Source organism: Trachymyrmex cornetzi, unplaced genomic scaffold (genome assembly GCF_001594075.2).
Source record: "Trachymyrmex cornetzi isolate Tcor2-1 unplaced genomic scaffold, Tcor1.1 scaffold316, whole genome shotgun sequence".
Lineage (NCBI taxonomy): Eukaryota > Metazoa > Arthropoda > Insecta > Hymenoptera > Formicidae > Trachymyrmex > Trachymyrmex cornetzi.
The window spans coordinates 595,045-611,741 of NW_017297858.1; the positions used below are offsets into that span (position 1 = coordinate 595,045).

The 16,697-nt window shown below is 40.8% G+C and overlaps 1 protein-coding gene across 3 annotated transcripts in view; it reads right to left on the reverse strand.

Annotated features, from left to right (window-relative positions):
- Positions 1 to 1,681: 1,681 nt before the first annotated feature.
- The window catches only part of LOC108762683 (titin), a 42,878-nt gene continuing 27,862 nt past the window's right edge, over positions 1,682 to 16,697 (reverse strand). Inside the window, exons 3-8 of one of the 3 annotated variants that reach the window (XM_018509795.1) lie at positions 11,685 to 11,732; positions 10,896 to 11,360; positions 10,534 to 10,815; positions 4,224 to 10,421; positions 2,645 to 3,911; positions 1,682 to 2,504 (exon numbers count right to left, since the gene is read on the reverse strand). In XM_018509795.1, the coding sequence (XP_018365297.1) occupies positions 2,399 to 2,504; positions 2,645 to 3,911; positions 4,224 to 10,421; positions 10,534 to 10,815; positions 10,896 to 11,360; positions 11,685 to 11,732 (8,366 nt within the window). In that variant the 3' untranslated portion in view covers positions 1,682 to 2,398. Of the gene's footprint in view, positions 2,505 to 2,644; positions 10,422 to 10,533; positions 10,816 to 10,895; positions 11,361 to 11,684; positions 11,733 to 16,697 lie in introns of all 3 variants that reach the window. The other 2 variants (XM_018509794.1, XM_018509793.1) reach the window with 2 other exon arrangements.

The window sequence follows — 16,697 nt, forward strand, 5'->3', positions numbered from 1 at the left end:
AATAATGTCGCAGCGCTGATCAGTTTCATAATTTTATTATAAAACACAAAAAAAGTTTTATACGTGTATCAAAAATTTATTATCGATTATTGCATGGGAAATTTGTTTCATTCACGTCTGAAAACAGTGACAGTAATAATATGGCCACTTTGTATATCACGATCGAGTTGTCGTGGAAGCTCCATGAATACGTTGATCTTTCATGTCGAAAGAGATCCTTTACGTGAAGAAAAAGAGGAAAACGCTTTCATGATAGTTCTTCGCGAGAAGCTGTTGTCCCAGGGGCAGATACGGGCTTAATTAATTATTAATAAATGAGTAACTAGGATTAACGGGCCGCTGATATCAGGAAGACCGAACGTTGACTCGTCTTCGTTCCATTATTATACAGACAGTATGCGCAGTATTTCGTGCGATCATATATACATATATATGTATGTATATATATGTATATATATATACAAAACATTCGTTCTATTTATTACACTAAAATGAGCCTGCAGAGTTCCAGAGTCTCAAAGCGTGACGTTGCTTTCATTATTAGACGACGATCATACGAGTCGAGTATCGTCGCTATCAAGATAAATAATTGACTTGGAAAGAGATTCCGAAGATTTTATCGTTTTCTCTTTTCTAACGCGATACTTTGAGACTGAAGAACCGGTACAGGCGATTATCTCTCATCTCGTTCTCTTAACAGCTATACTTTCGTACAAACGTATAGAACATCGTTATCGTTAAGTATTATCATCAGAGGAGGGTACAATGTATATAAAGAATTATATAAATGTATATATATTTATATTTATATATATATTTATATTTATATTTATATTTATATTTATATTTATATTTATATATAATGACGCCAGCTCGCCGGAGAAGCAAATTCTCGGATCGGTCCTCCGCGCGAGCCGCTGTTTGAGCTTTGAGATGCGTGTATCTTTCGTCTCTCTGGCTTTCTCTCTTTCTCTCTCTCTCTCTCTCTCTCTCTTTCGCTCTCTCTTTCTCTCCATTAACATATCACATGCACCATGCATACACACGCACGTACACACACTCGCACGCGCACTAGGATACGATCGTTGGCACTGTATATGTATGGTGTTGGCGTATCAATTAAAAAAGGAAGAAAAAAGATAGCTTAATCGGAAGTTCTTCTTCAAAAAGAATAAGATCTTTGCTGCTTAAGAATACTGGAAGCACGGCCGGCTCTAGTTATACCGATTCATAATCTCGATCGTGTCCGAGTGCGCATGAACGTCAGCAAACTTGAATAATGTGACCCGGTCGTTTGGGACACACGTAGCAGCCGAATAAACGATCCAGAACACGCTCGATCGCGTAGCAAATGACATATATCATCGTCGCTTAAGATTGTCGCAGTGACACCGTAAGAGCAGTAAGGATACGCCGAATATCGTGGTCTCGTTTCTTCCCCATATTTTTCAATTTACGACGTTATAATCGTAGGAGGGATACCATGGACGTATAGTTTGTGTAGAAAAAATGTTAAAAAAGCTTCTAACTAGCTAAACAATTTGCGAATTGAGGTATCCTTCGTACGATTCTCCTTCGCTAATTCAGTATCATTGCACGACCCATTCGGCCGGCGTATTGAATTCTTCTTTCGATTCTATTTTCTTCCTTTTATCTTTTTATTCGTTTCTTGTTTGTCGTACAAAATGCATTCATTGCATTTTTTTTCTTCTTTTTTTCCTCCCTATCACGAGTTATGATCGCAACTCTCTCTTTTCGTGTTTCCTTTTTTTTTTTAATACCGACGACGATGACCGTGGCTGCGGACGGCGCTCGTTGCCGAAACGAAACCAGTGCCGTTGATATTCGACACTGACAAAGGCACAGTCATAAGTCTCGTACGTTCAGTAATTTCCTCTCTTTTTTGTCTTTTTAGGGCATATATAAAATATCCCACGCGAGACAGAACGCGGAATTATGTTCGTTACACGACAAATTTTTTTCTTTTTTTCTTCTTTTTTGTCTATATTTTCTATATCCATGCTGCCTAGCTTCCTCCTTTCATATTCGCATATTAGCACCGATAACACGCCTCAATACACAATTAATCTCCTATGATACTCCAATCAGTATGCCTCCTCCCCTCCTCCACTCTTTCTCTCTCTTTCTTTCTCCGTTGCTCTTTTTCTTTTATTTATATATAACATAATATAATATTATTAATATAAACGTTTACGTTTTGGCCACTCAGTTCGTAATCGTCGAAGCACACTATTGTCTGTGTTTCGCGCGATGTTTAGGTAGTTTAGAATAATTTTCATTCACTTTTATACAACACTGAATTTTTTCCTGCTGTCGACTTTTTCGCCCTCATATATGCTTCTTTGTAAAGATGAATCCCTCGATCCAACTCGGCGGCTCATCTCCTTCTTTTGGCATCTGTAGTCGCAGCTATCATTTGCCTCAGCATTGGTTCCGGACTACATACTTGCGGATCGCATTTCATTTTACCATCATTTCCGCAACTAAAATTTTGTAATAAGTCACGTTAAGTATTTTTTTTTTTTTTTTTCAAAAATAATGCACATATAGTTAAAAACGATTTACAGAGAGGTAGAGAATATAAAAAGATATGTATTTTTTTACAAATTAATTAATTACTTACATGCAACGAAGGCAAGGATTAGACGCTGACTTAATGACTTCTCCCACTCGATAGGCATGGCCATTAAGTTGACAACCGCTTCGCCTCGCGGCTCCTTTATAAGCGTGCGCGGGAAAGTGTGGTGGTAACGTGGTCGTGGTTGTAGTAGTGGTAGTGGTCAAGTTAAGAGCCGTAGCCATTGATACGGGACACTCGTATCTGGGACAGCAGAAACCGCTGATCGGTTCCTCATGGCAGCCTGGAATAGGCGGTGGACAACTTTGTTGGAGACAGATGATGTCACTCCTGAAGCAGAAACAGAAGTCGCACGGGTCGTCTCTCGGTATCTGTTGTGCCGAAACGTAAACCTTGCCGCCATATCGACAAGTGCCCGGTCCTCCATAGTCATCCTCGCCATAGTCGTCGTCGGGATTCGGATAGCCGGGTAGGGGGAAGTGAGAATTGTCTTCACCCGATATTCCGCTTTGATCAGGATATTCTGGAATATGAGGAGTAGTCGCTGGCCGTTGTTCATGGAAACCATAATCAGTTTCTGGTTTCACGGTAGCCTCCGGGAAGTGGTCAATGTGAGTCTGCTCTTCACCTTCTTGCGGATGAATGGGTTCTTCTTCAGGAATCTCTTCTGTAATTTCTCCAGTTGATATTTCCGTGGTTATCGGTTGTGTTTTTGTGACAGGTTCTTCAACCGGCGTTTCCGGTTGCGGACCTTCTTCTTTTATCGGAATTTGAGATTCGGGTACTTCTGATACTACTTCTGGTCCGACGGTAGTTGTTTCTTCAGGTAATTCAGTTGGTTTCACGCTAGAAACCTTGATTGGACTTTCAGTCACAATAGTTTCTGGTCCTTCTTCTACTTCCGGGTGCTCTTCTGTTTTTGTCGTAACAGGTGCTTCGGGCGCATGTTCCGTAGTAAACTGAGGTTCTTCGGTTATACCCTCTTCGGATACAGTTGGATGGGCTTCCTCGCTTTCTTCAGGTTGGGTAGGCTGAATTTCTCCAGCAGGGGTTACTTCCTCAGAAGGAAGAGGCCTTTCAGTAGGCTCTAATTTAGTTATCGACGGTTGTTCTTCCTTATAAACAGAAGTAGTTTCTGTGGATTGGGTAGAATGTACTTCCTCTTCTTCTCCTGCTGTAGAAGCTTCTGTCGGTTTCTCTTCAACTTTTGGAGTCACTTCTACTGAAACCGCTTCTTCTGGTAATATTTCTTTGGTTACTGCGCTTTCAATTGCTTTTGTAGTAGTTTCACCTTGTTCGGGAGGTTCTGTTTCTCGTTCGGGTTCAATCGGCTTTTCCGTTTCAAATGGAATTTCCTCAGGCTTTTCCGTTTCAAGTGGAATTTCCTCAGGTTTTTCCGTTTCAAGTGGAATTTCCTCAGGCTTTTCCGTTTCAAATGGAATTTCCCCAGGCTTTTCGGTTGAACTCATTTCAAGTTTGGTGACAGGTTCTTCTGGCTTCTCTGTACTTTCAGCTGTAACAGTTTCTTCTTCGGGTGGAAGTTTCTCCACTTCGCTAATTTCGGTCACTGGCTGCGATACTTCTGCGGTAGATAGCGTTGTCTGATATTCAGGTTCATGAGTACTTTGTTCTTCTGTCTTTACCGGTTCAATTGAATATTCTTCGGGTGCCAAACTTGTCACGGTTGTCGCTTCTTCACTCACTGGATGGCCCGGTAAATAAGCTTCGGTAACTTGACCTTCTTCTTCCGGCTTCTGTTCTTTTGGAATAATTGTTGTTTCATGTGTTTTTACAACTGATTCAATTTCCTTTTGTGTGGTATGCTCTTCTATAGTACTAGATGTCACAGCTTCCTCTTTAACAGCTTCTTCCGTTTCTTTCTCACCTGCACCTATTAATTCTGGAACCGTAGTTGGTTGGTACTCTTTACCAGGTTCTTCCGTTGTTCCAATTTCAGGTTTCTGTTCTTCGTCTTTTTTATAAATTTCAGGAACAACAGTATGTTCCTCCGCTAAATCAGGCAACTGTGTTTCTGGTTTAACACTTTCTATTGTCTTTTCAGTTATCTGTTCCTCTTGACTCGTTACTGGTATAACTTCTGTCGAAACGCCTTCCGTTATCTTTTCTTCGCTGGGAGAAGTAACAGTCTGTTCCTCGATAGGATACTCAGATTTTGAAGTTTGCTCTACAATCGGAACGGTGACGTGTTCCTCTTCTGCAACTGGTGTTTCGGATTCCGAAATAACAGGCTGTTCAGTTCCCTCTTCACTCAAACTAGGCTCAGTTTCCTTTACGATCGGTGTAGTAGATTGCTCGCCAGCTTTTTCTTCTACAGATGCAGATGTCGTGGATATTTCCTCAGTATGCTCTTCGGCAGGTAATTCGGGCGTATGAGATTCAATTTCGGGTGTAGTTTCTGGATGCTTCTCAACGGAGACTTGCGTACTTCCTGGTTCCTGAGCGACGCTAGTTTCAGTAGGTTTCTCGTGTTCTTCAGTAGGTTCAGTTGGTTCCTCGCTAATAACTGAAGATTCAGTTTCCGATGGCTTTTCCTCGAGCAATTTTGTAGTTGACGGTTCTTCTTCGTGCTCTATAATTGATGGTTCTGTTTGTTTTTCAGGATATTCTGTAATTTCCTTTTCTATTGCACTTTCTGTTGTTTCAGGTAATGTTTCTTCATGGGAAACTTTAGGAGTAGATTCTTCGACTAGTTTAGTAGTTCCCTCGATAGGCGTTTCTGTTTCAGGCAAGATAGCAACAGTAACATGTTCTTCTTCAGTTGTAGGAGTTTGAGTTGTAATTTTCAGCTCCGTCTTTGTGCTTTTTTCAGTAGAAATTTCTACAGATTTTATAGTTGTGTATTCCTTTGTTGACGTCTCCTCACTTATGGTATGATCATGTATCAATGTCGTCGATTCAGCAGTAGGTATAATTGGCTCCTGTGTTTCAATTTCGCTTGGAGGCAATTTTGTTTGACTTTCTGGTTCCTCGGTTTGAGCAGTTTCAGTTGATGTAACTGTCTCGTGCTCTTTTTCCTTTTCAATTTCACTCTCGGGCTTATGCTCAGTCGTTGATTGTATTTCAGGAACTGAAGTACTTTGTTCCTCTTGAATACCTGGTTTCTCCGTTAAAATTTCTTCCGATTTCGTAGATGTTTCCTGTTCTTCGATGGTAACAGGTTCCTCAGAAATTGGTTTTAATGAAACTTTTTCTTCTTCGGGTTGTTCTTTTTCAATTGGTTTAAATGTAGATTGTTGTTCAATACCTTCTTCTTCGGTGGGTTTTTCCTGTTCTTTGGTCGGTATACTAGTTTCTTCAGCTTTACTAGCTGCTGTAGTTGTAACTTCTTGTTCTTTCTCAATAGGTATTGAACTTTCTTCTACTTCGACAGGAACAGAAGTCTCTTTCTCTTCTGTCAAACTAGGAACCGTAATAGGTTCTTCAGTGCTGTGAGATTCCTGTTCGGCAGGTACCTGCGTGGAAGTAATTGCTTCGCCAATAGTAGGAATCTGTTTTTGTCCAATCTCTTCCTGTGGTTGTTCAGTCAAACCTGCTGATTCTGTTGTGCCTTCCTCGCTAATTTTGCTTTCAGTAGTTTCTACTGGTATAATTGATGACACAGTATGTTCTTCGGGTATTTGACTGGAGGGTTCTTGCGATGTCTCTGACACCGAACTAATAGTGTGTTCTTCAGGATATTGCTCGATGGGTTGTCGAACTGTAGTGGGCTGTTCATAAACCGTTTCAATAGGTTTGAGAGTGGTCTGTTGTTTCTCAGTTGCTGTTTCTTCTTCAGATGTAATAGGAGGAACAGTAATTTCTACAGGTTGTAACTTCGGAGTACTAATCTCACCAGCTAATGTACTCGATTCTGTTGCAGCTTCTTTTGATATTTCCGTAGGCGAAACAGTCTTCTGAATTTCTTCTTCTCCGGAAACATGAGGTTCAATTACATGACTGTCGGATTCCAATTCAGCAGTCGGTGTGGAATCACAAGCATACATTGGACAGCAAGATTCTCCGTTTGTGTGAACCGGCATGCAATTCGATAGATGCGCTGGCGGGGCAGGACATTGCACGAGTTCGCATTGTACAATACTGCTAATACAATGACAACTGGTCTGACACGCGTTTGCTGGTGGAACGGCTGAATTGTTGCTATAAGATTGTCCTTCAACAAGACAATTACCTTCTCCTGGAATACCCGACGGACGAAGTGCGAACTCTGTTGTACTTTCTTCTTCTACAGAAATTTCTTCTGGAATGCTTGTTGTATATTGAATTGTTTCTTTTGGAACAACCGTTGAATATATCTCTTTTTCTTCGTGCTCCGGCACCTCCGTAATCATTTTTTGAACAATTTCTTCTTCGGACTTCAATGGTTGTTCGGTAATCGATACTTCAGGTGTTTCAGAAATTATACCTTCTTCTGTAGATATTTCAGCTGGACTTTCCGTTTCACCTTTTTCCTTAATTGGTGTTTCTTCCTTTAGTGATGGTTGCGTGGCTTGCTCTTGTATTTCTGGCTGTTCTTTTTCCGAAGGTATAGATTCGGTTGCAGGTGTAAATTCTTTCTCGGCAGGAACTTCGTGCTTTGTAAATTCTTCAAGTCCAGGCGGCTTAGTTGATGCCTCAGAAACTAATACTGAAATTGTCGTACCTTCACTTTCCGCGGTTTCGGTTGTCTTACTAACACCTATGTCTTCAACTGATTCTGTAGAAACTTCAGGAGTCGAAGATTCTTCGTGAGTTGCAGGACTGGATGCTTCAATCTCTGTTTTCTCATGAATTTCTGGTTGTTTCTCAGTGATTGGCTGTTGAGTCTGTTCCTCCTGTCCGGATGGTTCGGTTGTGACTTCTTTCGGTTGTTCACTCGATATTTCAGGCTGTTCTGGCGTAATAACTTCGCCAACAGTAACAGATTCCGTTGTACTACCCTCAACCGGTTTTTCTTCCGGCAGAACAGATTCGGTAATAGTACTTTCCGAAGATGGAATATGAGATATTTCTTCTTCGGGAAGAACTGTCGGTTTCTGTGGTTCTTCATACGTCTCAGTTATTTCTTTCTCGGGTTTCTGTGTTAATTGCTCTTCGTGTTCTGGTTCAATCGATTCCTGATCTTCTTTGCGATCTGAAGGAATCGGAGGTTGACTTGGTATTCCACTGATGGAAGTCTCAGTCTGCTTCTTTTCTGGTTCCGCCGTTGTCTCAGTGGCTTCAGTTTCAACTTCAGGAATTTCTGTTTGTATTTCCTCCGTGGATACAGGCACAGAAATCTTTTCTTCACCTTCTTCTTCAATTTTGCCTGCTTCGGTGGTATGTTCAACAGGCAATTCTGTTTGTTCGACACCGGTAATTTCTGTTGGTTTTAATTCCACAATTTCCTCAGTTGGTTCCTTTTCTGTTACTGTAGTAGTTTGTTGTTCTGTACTTTCTGTTGACACGGCTTTCGTACTTTCTGTTTCCTCTGGACCATGACTTTCCGTAACAGCGGCTTCTTCCAAAGCTTTCTTTGTATATTGTTCGGGTTGCTCAGTTATTCCTTCTTCAACTGCAGGAACTCGTGTTGTACGTTCTTCTTCCGTTTCTATCGTCTTTATCGCTTCCGTGGTTTGCTCTTCTTTCAAAACAGGTTCTTCAGTTTGTAATTCTTTTTCTTTTTCGCCAATTATGCCCGGTGTTGTAATGAGATGTTCCGTAACATGTTCCTCAACTGGTTTTTCAGTAATTGGTTCTTCCTTTTCAATAGGAACTATTTCAGTTTCTTTCTCTTCGACTTGCGGAACGTGCGTTGATTGCTCAGTAGAAGAAATGACGGTAGTAACATATTCACCTGCTGTTGTATGTTCTTTCTCAAGATCCGAAGGCACTGTTGAATGTTCCGCTGGAATAGTTGTGGATATTTCGGGAGCTATTTCTGGTTCTGTTATGATTGGGGGTTGCGTTTCTTCTTCCTTCTTTGGTTGCGCTTCTTTTTCACTGACTTCCCCAGAACTTTCACTAGATTCTTCAAATTCTTTTGTGGGCATTTCTTCAGTACTAGGAGACTTTTCTGTTAACTGAATTTCCGTTTGTGGTATTTCACTTACTGTTTCCTCTGGCACAGTAGATTTTTCAGGTATTTCTTCTTCTGGTATTCTTTGAGCGATAATAGCTGTAGAAGATTCTGTGCTAATCTGAACTTCGGTGACAGCAGGTGTGCTTTGTGTTTCTTCAGAAACTGTAGTAATTTCAGGTTTACGCTCAGTTGGTAGATTTATTTCTGTAGCTTCTTTTATTGGTTTTGTCGTTCCTTCCATTGATACTTCAATACCTTCCGTTGCAATTGGTTTTGCAGTTTCTTCTGATGGAGCTAGCGTTGTCTCTTGTTCCTGCGGGAGATGAGTTACAGGTATTTTCTGTGGAACCTCAGTTATGAGATTATCAGGACTAATTTCCGGATGAGTGACACCATGATAGTCTTCTGTCACATGATATACGCTCTCATCTTCTGCCTTCTGTTCTGGACTTCGTTCGGGAATCGGTATGCCAGTTGGACCTTGAGCTGGAATTTCCGGAGTTGATTCTTCCTCTGCATGTGACACTTCCGTGACGAGAGGTTCTTCACTAATCACTGAGCTCTCAGTCAAACCGGCATCTTCTTTCTTAGCGCCAACAGTAGCTTGCTCTTCAATTATTGCGTGTTCGGATGTTGTCTCTTCCGGTCGTTGTTTCTTTTCACCTTCACTTATTACTGATTTCTGTTCTTCAACAGGTTGTTCTTTAGAAGGACCACTTATTTCAGTTGATTGTTCCGTAATAGCGGTTTCCGTTGGATGCGACACCTCTTCTCTCTCAGTAGTGATTTGTTCAGTACTGGATACCTCATGAGCAGGAGTCACAGTTTCTTCTTCTTTCGGTGATTCCGTTTCTGTTGCTAAAAGTACACCTGGCATAGTTTCGGGTTTACCTTCATCTGCCTTTGGTTGCTCGCTAATAGATTCAGAAACAGTGCTGATACCAAGCTCTTCGATTGGCGATGTTGTTTTCTCAATAGCTTCAGTTGAACTCTCTGGTTTTTCTGAACCAATTTGTCCTTCTTGTGTTATCTCTTCTTGTGTTTGAGTTGACAATTCTTCGTGCGGGCTAGTAGTCTCTTCTTCTTTTATTGGACCTTCGGTTTGCGTTGTTTCGCTAATGGAAGGTTCGATCGATTGTCCCCTTTCAGTGACAGCGGGAGTACTATGTTCCTCTTCAATTATATTCTCTTCTGTGCTTACACGTTCTGTAGGTACGTGTTCTGTTGTTAACAACTTCTCTTCGGGTTGCAAGCCTTCTGCGATAGACGAAACTTCCGGTAATTCAGTGGCAGGTCCTTCAGTAACTAAACTTTCTTCAGTTCCTTGTACTGTCGTAGGTGCTCCTAGTTTTGTTGCTTCTGTTTCAGAGGGCACTTCCGATATTATCTCTATCTTTTCCGATGTTATCTCAGGAGAAGTTTCGGTAACATGTTCGTGAGAAGGAGTAACTTCTTTCTCAGCAGTAGTAGTTTCTATCTTTTCTGTCGGCAGTGTTGCGGTTTCTTCTTCAGGTTTTTCGGTAGATGGAATATGTCCCTGGGTAATGTGTTCGATAGTTCCTTGAACAGTTTTATCTTCTTCTTCTTCCTGAGCATACGGTATATTATTGTCGATACCTGGGAATACCTCTTCCTGAGGTTGTTCGCCCTTCGTTTGTTGATCTTCCTGGTCAATCAGTATAGGAGATTCAGTCACTTGACCATGTGGTACTTGTTCCGAAAACTGTTCTTCACCTTCATCTCGTACTGTAGTGATTCCTTCTTCTGTAATAAGTACATACGAGTCTTTAATGCGTAATGTTTATTTAGTAATAACGCTTCTTAGATTGTTTAATTACATAATATATTGTTATTATTATTATGTGAAATTACTTACCACACTCATATATGGTTGGACAACATTCTCCTTCTGGCGGCGGTAAGGCCGTGCAATTCTTTCCATGCTCTTGCATCGGCGTTCCACAATTTTGCACAGCGCAAGCGATCTCGCCTCGGAAGCAATAGCAATGCTGACAAGGCTGAGTGGAGTAAATCAAATCACCGTCTTCGTAAACTTTACCTTCGTAATAACATTGAGGTAATATGCCAGGAGGTAGCGTTGTGGTCATGATGAGACCGGGAGTTGGACCAACCGTAGTGCTAGATTCCTCATCGTATTCTGTACAAAGAATCAATAATTGTAGGCATTTTTCAGTATGAAATAATACCAAGATATTACAAGACAACGCAATTACTTACCGCAATTGTACTTGATCGGACAACATACACCCGGTTGATAGACAGGTTTACATCCAGCCACTTGTAAAGTACACTCTTGCATGACGCAAGTGGTTCTATTTCTAATGCAATAGCAAAGCTCGCAAGGATTGTGATGATCCAACGGCAGCATAGCGCCGTCTGCATAAAACCTTTCGTCGACATGGCAGCCATAATTGTCATGGAATCCGATTTCCGTGGAATCCGGTGCACTTGTTGTTGATGTCAATAGTTGAACCGGTACTTCCGGACAAGTGATCACAGGGCAACATTGATCCGGACGTTTCTCCACCGTGCAATCCTGACCGATCGCTTTCGTGAAGGGACAGACCTTCAAGTAGCACATCAACATTCGGTTGTGGCACGTGCAGTTTAGACATGGTTCACTTGTCATGATCCTATCGCCTTCTTGATACCGCTGGTAGTTGAAGTAACATCCAGGGGTGGCTAGAGAAATAATTTCATATATATAATAAATACGAAAATCTCTATATATAACATCGTAATTATATTGTTATTTTTATATTCAACAGTATTATTACATTCTTCGCGAGATGCAACAAATAAATTTAATTCAGAAAAATTTAGAAAAATTTTTATTTTATGATATGTTACATAGAAATCGTTTGTAATAAATTTCTTTTAATCCTTTGATTTATTGAATTAAAGTACAACGTGTGCGGCTTCTTAAACTACGATACAATTAATGTCACGTTGTTGACGCACATGACGATTGATTAGATGCAATAAAAGCAAGCGTGATATACATACCTCCATCGTACTCTGCGATCTGTGTGGTATCCTGGTCATATACCGGTGCTGCAATCAAAGAAACATGACTGTTAGTGCTACGCGATCGAGTGCGTCGTGACAGGTACAGGCGCAGGCGTGTACGTGAAGTTAATGAAAAGCATAAAACGGGATTGCCGAATAAGCTCGGTGAAATTTGCAGGGGTGGACGTCAATGCGTCTCCCGCGTGCAGTTTATCATAGTAATTACTGGCGGGACGCATTCGTCGTCTCTCGAGGGTGTACCGGGGCTTAACAACGGAACGAGTGGAAGCGTCATATGGCGCGAACACACGTGGGCGAATTCTCGTTAACACCCTCGCCCCAGTCGTACGAGTTGCATGGTGAGTGTTCACGGAATAGTGAATTCCATTTGGTTCTTCCTCTCGTGTGCAATCCACGCGGATATTCGCATATAACAATCGCGTATCTCCCTTTACAAGCCTATTCTTTCTTTACGCTTACGCGACTACAGGCTTCCGCAATTTCTTTTTTGAAATTGGAATGTCGCGCGCAGGACTTCAATTGTTCCTGAAACGTGACAGGACACTCTTCCAAGGTATACACAATCATGAAAGATGTTTTTATTGAGAAATCGCACAATGAACCTTCTTTCGCCGTTTTGTCCTTCTTTTATTTCTTGCTTTTTCATCTTCAAAGTAGTATTTAATTTTACAATATATTATACGAAAGGTTCCAAAATTTCAAATTACATCCGTGGAATGTATAAAAAAAATACGGATAAAACCATAACGTTCAAATCTTTGTAAAAGATAATTGACTTATCAAGCGCGTAAACAAATGATACCATTATCTTATTAAAATTTATTAATGTATTTTTGAGATTAGATATCGACATAAACTTTATGTAATACATACATCTTCTCTAAAAACTTGCCATCTATTAATATATCTTTAGAAATGAGTTTTGTGATATTCGAGAATTAGAAGACTTATTAGACTCAATGAAATGAATAAGGAATAAGGAACAGATTTTAATCTACCAGAAACTAAATACATCGGAATACCCGGTTTCTGATAAGTTGGTATCTGTTATTCCTTGTTCCTTATTCCTTTCATTGTGTCTGAGCCCTTAGTATTCCGCGATGCAAGTGATTTCCAATGAACTGAACTGTACTGAGAAGCACAACGATGGTTGAATGGAGACTTGGCCGTGTCTCGTCAGTCCCACGAGCGAGTCGGTGCCCGAGCCGCGTGCCTCCACGTTATACGAACCCATCACGTACGCGTGGCCTACCGAGACGATTCTTGTCTCGCACAATGGTCAGACTAAATTATTACGTCGCACCTCCCATCGTGGAGACCACGGTCAAGGTGTCGAGACTTCGTGTACACGATTGTAATCTCTGTACGTGATCTTCATTATGCGACCGCTTAACTGCAACGACATAATGTGATCATTCAATGTACGAACACCGGTATGCATACTCGCGATAATTAAATGCGTAATGAGGCGATTGGACTGAATAAAAGAAACTTATCGGATAGCTGAGAGTACCGTAATAGAAAATTGAGAGGAAAAGAAATGTTCGTTGTAATCATCACCAATTCGATTATTTCCTGCGGTACACTTTACTGAAATTGTTACATCTTTTGAACGAGTCGTATGATTCTTTCCGTCGAGTTTTACGACGATACACACTAAAAACCGAAAGACAGCTTTTTGTTGCGAGCAAGCATTTTCTTCATTTTTTCACTCATAAACGATAAATTACCGTCGACGGACTAACGGGACAAACATTGAGTATGACCGGGAGATGCTGACAAAAAATCGTGACATGATAAAAAATTTCAAGTATAATAACGGAGAATTGCACGATGATGAAGCACAATGATTTCGATCGTCGATCTGCTTTTGATACTTGTTTCTTATCCCTTCGAAATCGAAAGGCACGAATTGCGAATTACCTCTCGAAAGAAGCGCAGTGAGAGAGAGAGTCGTCCAATAAATCTCACGCAGCAAGATAATGTTCCGTTCTTCGGATACAAAAATGCAGTTCCGAATAAAACACGTCTTACAAAGCCGCTAGGAAGTGCATCGGCTGAGGTACGCTCTAAGGCAGACCTCTCTCGATGTACGCGGAACGCAGACTCTAAATCAATCTTGGTCGCATAGAAAAAGGGCAATGTGGGAGTTTATCGGTATCAACAATAAACGCATCTTCCCTCGAATATAATTTCCGCGCGCGAGATTTATGCGTTCTTCGGCCTCCTCGCTCGTAATCGAAGATCGCGGTTATACAGGGTGGATATTAAGTACTCTAAAAGATTTTAAGAAATGATTAATCCTTACATAAATTTAAGACAAAAACTTCATATATGCGAATAGCTTAGTTTAAAAAAATACAGGATGTGTCAAAGTTGAAAAAAAATCATTTTTTCAAAAATTTCAAAAACATTCGGATTGTTTTGATAAAACTTTGTATGTTTAAAGTTTGACAAAAATAACACAAGTTTTCGAAATTTTTGGAAAAAACAATTTCTCCTTCAATTTTGACACGCTGTATCTTTGAAAACAACCATTTTAGATATATAATCGTATGAAGCTTTCGTCTTGAATTTGTGTGGGAAATCATCCCTTAATCTGTTATGCCCAATTTCTTCACCTCTGGACAACTTTATCCAAGAGATATCTCCCAGAATACAATGGAGATGTCTCCTGAATAAGGTTATCCGCAAATTATCTAAAAATGAAAAAATTGAGCATTAGAGTACTTACAAGTAACACTAGGGAAGTGATAATCACCGATTATTCTGTAACTGCGCATATAAGTAGTTCCTTAGAAACTATTTGACACGTGATTTTTTGTTTTTCCCCAAAAACGGTTTTTGGGGTAAAAATCACCCTTGCAAGTTTTGGGGTGAGTTAAAATATTATATTATTTTATTATATAATAAGAAGTCAGCTTTTGAAAATTCAAAATGGCGGATCTAATATGGCGGATGAATTTTCTATTTTCAGGATTTTTATGAAACTTGGTATTTTAAGGGCTTTTCGAGCCGCTTATTAAGAATCTAAAGTCAAATATCGAAAACTCAAAATGGCAGATCCGATATGGGGGACAAATGTGTGAAAAATCATGGGGTTTTTCATGAAAAATGCATGTCTACTTGATTTTTTGGACGTTGATTAAAAATCACAATGAATTTTTTTTTTAATTTTTGAATGGTGGCTATAAAACGCATTTCAAATTTCATAATGCATAATGAAGAAGTTAAGACTCGACTTGTGTCATGTTATAAATTGTGTTATGTTATAAATTTGTCCCCCATATCGGATCTGCCATTTTGAGTTTTCGATATTTGACTTTAGATTCTTAAGAAGCGGCTCGAAAAGCCCTTAAAATACCAAGTTTCATAAAAATCCTGAAAAAATTAGAAAATTTATCCGCCATATTAGATCCGCCATTTTGAATTTTCAAAAGCTGACTTCAAATTCTATATCTGCGGCACTAAAAACCCTTAGATACCAAGTTTCATAGAAATCCTACAAATACTATTATATAATAAAATAATATAATATTTTAACTCACCCCAAAACTTGCAAGGGTGATTTTTACCCCAAAAACCGTTTTTGGGGAAAAACAAAAAATCACGTGTCAAATAGTTTCTAAGGAACTACTTATATGCGCAGTTACAGAATAATCGGTGATTATCACTTCCCTAGTGTTACTTGTAAGTATCCACCCTGTATATACGCACGCGCGCGCGCACAAGCATTCAGGTTACGTATATCACAAGGAATCGCGAGGAATCATTATGTAAGTCAACGTACCGCCGAGTCCTCCTGTTTCCTCTCCGGTGTCGTTTCCCCTCTCGCAATTGTCTTGCTCTCGCTTTGAGGGCGACTCTCTCGATTCCTCCCGCAACGCATCGCGATCCGATCCCCGTCCCTTTCTCCGCGTATGGGCGCGTACGCGCGCGCGAACAATGCTATTACACACTGCAGAGATGAGAGAACAGGAGAACACGGGGCTGTTGAGCTCGGTTATGAAATCATTCCCGGCGGCCTTGCCTCGCGAAAGTTCATTACCATCAACCGCGCACGCTCCGATGAACACCTGGCACCGCAGCCAGCCCCTGGCGTATTGCGTGCACAAAATTCTGCATTACGCATTCTCCAAGGTCGCGGTTACCTCCGTCGCGCTCTCACCAAGACGACCTCTTCGTACACTGATGAAAAAGATGATGGAATAATTTCGTTTCTTTGTGTGTGTGTGTGTGTGTGTGTGTGTGCGCGTATGCGTACGTGAGATGAAAGACTCGTCATGACGGAATTTTTTTCGGTAAAGTCCCGCGTGAAAGACAGCTATTCTGAATTTACGCAGCCCACTCGCCGTATAATTTTATCGAAATAATAAACTCAGACTTCAGGAAAGGAGTAGAAAAATAATGCCATTCGTTTGCATCAGTGTGATTATTAATGTCAATGTCATGGGTATCGGGAAGGTAGAATGTAGCGGAAACCTGGTCGACCGGTTCTGGCGTAATACGCCGTACTGTTTCTAGCCCGTTCGAGAATCCCTTTCGAGGACAGTCATAAATTATATCCTCCCAATCACACGGGATCGAGTTCGTTACCACTTCCTACATTATGATGCAAGTCCGCGCGCCGTTAGATCCGGTAATGAGAATAATTCCCAAGTCGGGAAAGAAACGCTCGTTTCCGATAAGGGACTCGAGATCTTTGAACCGCGATTCACTTCGTTGCGCGAGAATGTTTCGTATGTGCGATTGGATCTGGCGGACGTTGAATGCGATACCGTATAGACGTAGCCTTTAAATTATGCCTCGCACAAAAGCGGAACACCTATTTCCCAAAATGGACCAACTCGATCGATTTAATCCGTGTCACGCTGACGTTGCACCCATGCGTTCCGTTATACCTTTCGTTGGACCGTCGGATGACCGCCGGTGACCTCACCATCTCACAATCAGTAAGTAGTCAAGAAGGTACCCAGACGAGAGAGGGAA